This window comes from Elephantulus edwardii, unplaced genomic scaffold, assembly GCF_000299155.1.
Source record: "Elephantulus edwardii isolate Elephantulus edwardi_28Jun2011 unplaced genomic scaffold, EleEdw1.0 scaffold00540, whole genome shotgun sequence".
Classification (NCBI taxonomy): Eukaryota; Metazoa; Chordata; class Mammalia; order Macroscelidea; family Macroscelididae; genus Elephantulus; species Elephantulus edwardii.
Genome location: NW_006400290.1, coordinates 241,095 through 249,103, shown reverse-complemented (window position 1 = coordinate 249,103; position 8,009 = coordinate 241,095). Strand labels below are relative to the sequence as shown.

Here is an 8,009-nt window from a genome sequence, read left to right as displayed (position 1 = left end):
ATTAATCATGTGAATAGCTATGGATTGAATCTTGTTAACAATCTAGATTCATGAGGCACAGAAAACAAATTTTGTCTTTTTCATGCCTATAAAAGAAAAGGTTCTCTTCCAAGTGACTTACACCACTGGCCATTTCACACCAGCTAAGTGACCTCTTGGCATTAGTCTTGTCAAGAAGCAGTGCAAATGGGCCTCCACCCAGTGGGGAGATAGTGACCCCTCCCTTTAATGGGTCCATTAGCTTTCACCAGCTCTCAGCAAACGCATAATGCTATGCCTTTTACGTTTCAAAGGATGCCATCTTCTTGTAAATGTCTTCAAAATGTTCCCCCGGTATTCTCAAGTAAGCACTTGCCCTGCTAAACAACGAAAATACTCCGAAGTCCTGTCGTAGGTGGGTGACTTTTAGTTCGTGGTCCTTAGGCCAGTCTTTCATTGTTTTTGTTCAGACATTCCTCTAGGTCGTACAGCCCTGGTGTACAAGTTGCCGTCTGGCGGTTGCTTGTGGTTGCTGTGAGGCTGAACCCTGTGACACGGATGTGTCAAATGCGTTAATGGTTGGCTACCCAATGCGGACTAAGAGTGGGGTGGAGCTCCCCGATTAAACAAGCGTGGAAGGAGGAGTGGCATCCACTTCCATAATAGCTTGCCTCCGGAAACCCTATGAACTTGGAGAGAGGACTAAAGGCACCCAAGCGTCAAGGACTCTCCTTCACAGGGTCGCTATGAGTTGCCTGTGACTCAATGGCACTTAACAACAACAACAACATTCTTTGGCATAATTAGAAAAACATTTGCAGAAAACTCAAGCAAGACTCACACCTCATACCATACACAAAATCTAACTTAAGGTGAATCAGGAACCTAGAAATAAAATCAAAGACTATAACATTCAGCAGAGAAAAGCTAGAACTCTAATCCACAGCATAAACAGTCTTCCAAGCACAGTGAAAAATCTACAACCAGGAGAAAATAAAATAGATGAATTGGACCTTCTAAAAATTAAATTAAAAACAAAACAAAACAAACACCCAATTTCTCCAACTTCCCTCCTAAGAAGGAAATCCAGACTGGGAAAAATGACTTGGTAATGACATGTCTGATAAGGGACTTATCATGATCAAGAACTTATAGAATACTCAAGCACCACAACAAGATAAAGGTAAAGAATCCAAGTGGAAAATGGGCACAGGATATGCACAGACACTTCAACAAAGAAGACATTCAGATGGTGAACAAACACAGGAAGAAATGTTCAAAATCCCAAACTCTAAAAGAGATGCAAATCAAAACAACTATGAGATATCATCTCATCCCAGCAACAACAACAAAGTTCAAGAGGCCAGCAAACAACAAATGCTGGTGAGGTTGTGGTAAGATTGGAACTCTTTTCACTGTTGGTGGGAATGTAAAACAGTGAAACCACTATGGAATGTGGTCTGGTGCTTTCTCAAAAAGTTGGAAATAAACACAACATTTGACCCAGCAATTCCACTACTGAGAATATAAATAAACCAGAGCCACAGATGTATGCACATCCATATGTATTACTGTTTTATTCAGAATAGCAAAGAGATGGAAGCAACCCAAGTGCCCATCAGCAAAAGAAGAGATGAAAAACTATGGTATATTCACATAAGGGAATAGTACACCATATTGAAATAAAAATTATTACACATTACACACGCGTGGAGGACATTATGCTGAGTGAAGTATCTCAGTTACAGAAGGACAAATACTGCATAACCCTGCTGTTACAAAACAGGGCAGACATGGAGGAGTTTGGGGAGAGAATGGGAAAAGAGTGGTGAGGTACTGAACACTGGATTTGATCAGATGAGGGGCAGAAGTGTCCAAAAGTAATATATGATGAAGTGCTGTATGTATGAGGACAATCCGGAACAAGGGGTGCATGGCAAGAAGAGCTGGGGAAGAGGGGGCTTAATCATAGGGTCACACAATTTGATGGGTGGACAGAGGGTTGGGTAAAGGAAAGGGGTAAGATCCAGTGTGAAAAACAATGTATATAAACTTTGTAAGTAAACCAGGATAAAAACAAATATTTTTTTAAAGAAAGAAGCAAAAGAAACCTCTTTACCCAACATCTCCAACAATTATAAAAGTAATAGCAAGTAAAGCCTGCAGCATTCAGAAGAAGCGAAATAATAAAGGTAAGTAAATAAAGGGACAAAAAAATGAGGAAATGAATTATCAAGACTAGAAGTTGTTTGCTTTTTTAAGGATTCATAAAATTGGCAAGCCCAGGACAAATCTAACAAAGAAAAAGGTGGTTGTTGGTAGGTGCTGTGGAGTCAATTACAACTCTCAAAGATGGCAAACTGAAATCTTGACCTACTCTGGACCATCCTCATTATCTCCCCCATGCTTGAGCCCACTGTTCTAGTCACTAGGTCAATCCATCTAATTGAGGGGCTTCCTCTCTTTTGCTGAGCCTCCTTTCCTAGTATTAGGTCTTTTTCCAAGAATTAGTCTTTTCTGACAATAGGCTCAAAGCATTCTTGTCTCTAATTAAACACATATAAGGTACTAAGTAGGTGACATTACAACAAAACCAACTGAAATGAAAAGGAATATAATTGTAGAAATACTATGTATAACTATACTCCAACAAATTTGCAAACCTAGAAGAAATAGACAATTTTTTAGAAACTCATTGCCTACAGAGGCTGATCATTTGAACAGACCCATCATAAAAGAAGACACTGAACAGATCATAAAACACTACTAATCAAAAAAGGTCCTAACCCAGTCAGCTTCATCAGTGAATTCTGCCAAACATTCAGAGAAGAGCTGACATTAATTCTACTGAAATTATTTCAGAAAACAGAAAAAAGATAGAATGTTCTAAACTCATTCTCAAGCAGCAAATGTAACTCTGATATTAAAGCCAGGCAAAGACACCATTCAAAAAGACCATAACAGATCAATATCCCTCATGAACAGAGACATACAAAATGCTAGTCATTCACTATGATCAAATGGGATCCAACTAGGTGGAGGGTCAGTGAAAAAGAGGAAGACTCTCAACAAAATGGACTGACAGGCACATGATGGCACAGAAAAAGGAACAGATCTGTTGTTCACAGGGTCTCTATAATTTGATGGCACCCCTCAAACAGCACAATTCACTACATCAGTTAAACAAAGGGAAAGAACTCCACAATCATCTTACTTGAGACAGAAAAAGCATCTGACAAAATTCAATACCTTTTCCTGAGAAAAATGTTCAACAAAATTGGAATGGAGGGCAAATTCCTCAATGTAAATAAAAGTATATATACAAAACCAGCAGCAAACTTTACTCTCACTGAAGAGAAATTGGTGGCATTCAAGGTTGCTCTTTATCATCTTCATCATGGATATTCAAAACTGTACTGGAAGCCCTAGCTGGTGCAATAAGACAAGAAAAGGAAACAGAAGGCATCCAAGCTGGTAAAAAAAGAAGTAAACTATCTCTACTTAAAAATGTTATGATTCTATTTATAAAAAATCCCAAAGTCTTAGCAGATCAACATACCAGTCAGATTCCTCTACAGTAAATAAGAGAACTCGGAAAGGAAATAAGGGGAAAAAAACCCAAAACACAATCTACAATAAAAAGCAAAAGCAAACAGTCACTCAAAGGATGAAATATTTAGGGATATATCTAACCAAAGATGGGGGAAAAAAACCAACTATGTAAAAAAAAGTATGACATTTTACTATGAGAAACTAAAATAGACCCTTGGCACCAGCAGTCAGGAAATTGGGAGACATATTACACTGGGAAAGACTGCAGTTAGGGACCTCCTCAAATTATTGCAAAATAATGATGTCAATTTGTGTCTGACTTAGGCCATGGTCTTTCTGATAACTTGCTTTGCATCTGAGAGCTGGACAATGAATAAGCATGACAAAAGAACTGATGCCTTTGAGCTGTGGTGTTGGGAAAACCACAGCTCAAAGGTACCAGTTCTTCTTCTATATCCCATAAACTACAAAAAAGAACAAACAGATAAATCTCAGAAAAAGTAGAGCCACAGCGCTCCTTGGTTGGAAAGGTGGAGGGACAATGAAAGATAAGAAGATCACCAATGAGATGGATTGACACAGTGAGGACAGCACAGGATAGAACAGGGTTCATATCTCTTGTTCATAGGGTTGCTATGAGTTATACTTGACCCAATGGTATCTAACAACAACAACAACAACGACACCTGTGCATTAAGGATATGGAATTGCTCCATCCCCATCCCTGATGAAATGTTACGATAGTCCAGATAGCACAACATAGGATAAGAAGGTGTGGGAGTCAAAAAAAAAAAAAAGAAGTGAGTTGTGTTATAATCCCAAGAATTGGTGAGTTGTTAAACTAATTGGAACAGAGCACAAGTCAAAAGAAATAACTACAACAAACAAACAACAGAGATCTTTCTAGTATAGACCAAGGGCAAAAACCAGTCCAGGAACCTCTGACTGGAAACGTTGCAGCCAAACACCCCCCTTTAATGAAACAGACACTGTAATGTACTTACCTCTCGGCAGAGGAAACAGCCAGGCCTCCGCACAGCCATAATTATAGCTCCATTCTTTTCCCAGAGCTCCTTTGCTTTAAAAGTCCTGGGTTCTGAGGGAACGAAAAGGGAGTTAAGTATGTCTCCCACTGCTCTCCAAACTTCTAAGCACATCTGAAAGCGCATGGAGGGCCATCCCAGGTAAGAAAATAGGACAATCAGCAGATCCACCCATTGCTGCCATGGTGGTTCTGACTCACAGAGACCGTTCTTCAGATTTCCAAGGTTTCAACTCTACGTGAAGAGACTGCCTGTCTTTCTCCTGCCCAGCGGCTGGTGGATTTGAGACACCAGTCTTTAAGCTAGCACCCCAGTATCTCATGCACAAGGATAAGCATTTCATATGTCAGAAAGGCAAGGAAGAAACACAGCTAGGGAATGTTTTAATGTATTTTGGGGGTACTATGGTATACTCCAAACTATACCCTGATCTCTTCTGAAATGTAAATATTAAGTTGGGAGATTACTGTAAAACAGTAATCTTAATTTTTTTTCTCTTGTGTCACTGGACATTTCAATAATCCTTTTGACAATCTGGAAATGATCACATACTTTAAGAAAAATAAGCCCTGCTCTTAAAAACATATTCAAAGAAATTATGTCAACTGAGATTTGTTTTTGCCTTTTTAACTAAACATGTTAAGTACAACACAATCAACAGAGGAAAGGTAGCATTTTTTCTTATCCAGACACTGATAGCTGTTACAACAGAGATCTTACGGACACACAGCTTTGACAAACAAGACTCTTATAGTCTCAGAGGCTAAAAGGCCAAATTGAAGGTGCTGACTTTAGAGGACAGTTGACAGTTTACTCTCTCAGTCAGATGTGACAAAAGGTCCTTGTCTCCTTCAGCACCTGTAGGCTGGTGCTCCACAGAGATTACCATGTTTCTCAGCCTTCCAAAGTCAAACGATTTCCCACTACAGAAACCAGGATGCAAAGGTCATGTTTTGATCTTTGGTCTTCTTTCTTAGTGGTACTGAGATTCCTGCCTCTTTGCTGGCTTTTCTTTGGCCTTTTATGAGACAAAGTTGTTACTGGTTATTTATCCAGGGAAATACCCATTCTATCAGTGCCATTATGAAATTAAGAGTGTGGTAATTAGATCAGAGTGGATCATTACAAAACTTGTATAGCATGGCACACATGTATTCTGGGGACATGAGTCAATCCATACAGTAATACAATACCACATTTCAAGCTCAGCAACCTGGTCAGATTGACTTTGAATCTAGCTCTGTGAACCTTTGTTATGTTATTATTGTGCCTTTGAGGCAGAGTCAACTCAAAGAAGACCCTCCAGCAGGTTTTCAGAGGCTGTGAGCATTTCATTTACTCATTTTATTTTCCAGTTTTAATTTTTCTTTTTAAAAAGCATATTAGCTTTTCAACCACTGATACACAGTCCATTCTATAACATTAATTTTAAACCCCACAATGTATATTGAATATTTTGTCATTATTTTATTACTCCTGCAGCCCAGAATGGTACCTATTATTGCTGTGATTACAAGGCAAATTAAGAACTGTACGGTTCAGAGAAAGAGAACAGAAATACCTTGCCTAAACTGCTATTATTTAGTATTTCTTAGAGGGATCCATGTTCATTAAGTAGGGATTCTACGCCAGGAGAAAAGGTTGAGGTGGGAGAAGGCTGAGTCTTAGTTCTCAGCATCACCTGCAGGCAGGGACAGTGTGGAGGTGGGTAAACATCTGTGGGGATGTTCAGTGGGCCAACATGTCCCTGAAACCTAAGAGACATCCCCATAAAACAATACTGGGAAGCACTGTGTTGAACTAAGTTCAAGAGGTTTCTTTAAGGAGCAAGGCTCCTTAGTTCATCACTAAGGCTGACTACATCATGAGCTTGTCCAATCACAGCTTGCCTTCCCTCCAGATGACAGTGGCTTCCAAATGCAGGCAAACCTGGAGACCACCCAGGGGAGGCACTCTAATGCTCACCCATCAAACTCTCATGTCCATCAAAGCACCTTTACTACTGGGATGACTAAAATCCCATCAGCTTAAATCAATCCCCCGGGCACACAGTGAGAAGACACAGAGGCTAGTTCAGATGTGCAGTACTCTAGGAGATGGGCAGTAGTCTAGGAGAGGCTTAAGGCAAAACCTTACAAAGGCAGATGGAGGGTGGGTCAATCTATAAGCGTGACCTTGCAAAGCATCTCCGTATGCCACAGCTATGCCAGCTGCCTGCCTCATATCTTCTATTAGAATAAACTAGTCCATGTTTCATGAAGCTGCTCCCTGTGCTGGGCATCAAGAATATGAGACTCAACAAATGTTGCTTCTCAAACTTATATGACACAGAAATTCCTTTTTCATGAAGATATCATGAGCCTGGAAGTCTAGGGAACACACTTTGGGAATCATAAAATATTACTAAACTGCAACTGGTCAAGACAATCATAATGATAAGGACAGAAGGAGGAAAAACATTTGGTAATGAAAAGCTTAAATGTATGATAGGGACTGGAAATCAGGACGAATAAGAATGAGAAACAGGAAATTATAAGAGTGCTTTATAGCAAGGGAACTGAAATTAACATCACAAAACAAAATGGTAGTAAATTGTTGAATGGAAAACTATAAATTTTCCCTGTATATTTTTACTCAAATCACAAGAATATAAATAAAATGTAAAATAGCACTTACACCAAGATCACAACTACATATATATACACACACACGAATTTGCAGAAGTAAAAATTATTATTGAGAGGTTAAAAAAACTTGATAATTTAAAAGGTTATTAAATTTTCCTTAATGTTGTTGTAGTCCCTTTTCAATTAAATATGAACGAAAAGAAAGGAAAAAAGAATTGTTTATAAAAAGTCCCAATGCCCTGGAAAAGTACCGAGATGGGCAAGTCTCTACTTACCCTTATCAAGTGTTTTCAGGTCCACGTCCTCCAAGTACTCCAGGGTTGCTTTCTGGGGTTTGGACAGAAAGACGTCTGTGTTGGCCAGAAACAGTGCCAGTGCTGTGGCCCCCAGAGCCCCTGCACCAATGCACCACACCCCCATGGCGAAGAAACTTGGATCCTGGAGGAAAGACATTTCTGGAGATTGAGAGGAAGGAAGACGACGTTACTGCTCCCACAGGAAGCTGGAATTAGATCTCTCTTGCAAGGCTCTGGATGGGCAGTCAGCCAGGAGGCACAAAGATGCAGGAAGAAAGGCACAGCAGCTGGCAGCACGCGAGACTCGACTTGACAAAGGCTGCTGAGCACCTGCCGCTACAGGGCCTGGGGGATCCCACAGGGCACTGCAGCTACCTGTGGAGGCAGCAGTGACACCAGAAATGGGAGTCAGGCCTAAGACTTTTCTTGTCTTTATCCCTCTGAGCCCCAGTGCTCTGTGGTCCTCAGTCTGAGGTGTCTTTCCACACAGGATTCCTTCAGCCCTCCTGGTC

At 40.2% G+C, this 8,009-nt stretch overlaps 1 protein-coding gene across 1 annotated transcript in view; it reads right to left on the bottom strand.

Annotated features, from left to right (window-relative positions):
- Positions 1–7,654, bottom strand: part of LOC102868666 (redox-regulatory protein FAM213A-like) — a 39,021-nt gene extending 31,367 nt beyond the window's left edge. The window contains exons 1-2 of the mRNA XM_006903217.1: positions 7,477–7,654; positions 4,536–4,627 (exon numbers count right to left, since the gene is read on the bottom strand). Of these exons, the coding sequence (XP_006903279.1) occupies positions 4,536–4,627; positions 7,477–7,654 (270 nt within the window). The remainder of the gene's footprint in view (positions 1–4,535; positions 4,628–7,476) is intronic.
- Positions 7,655–8,009: the final 355 nt, after the last annotated feature.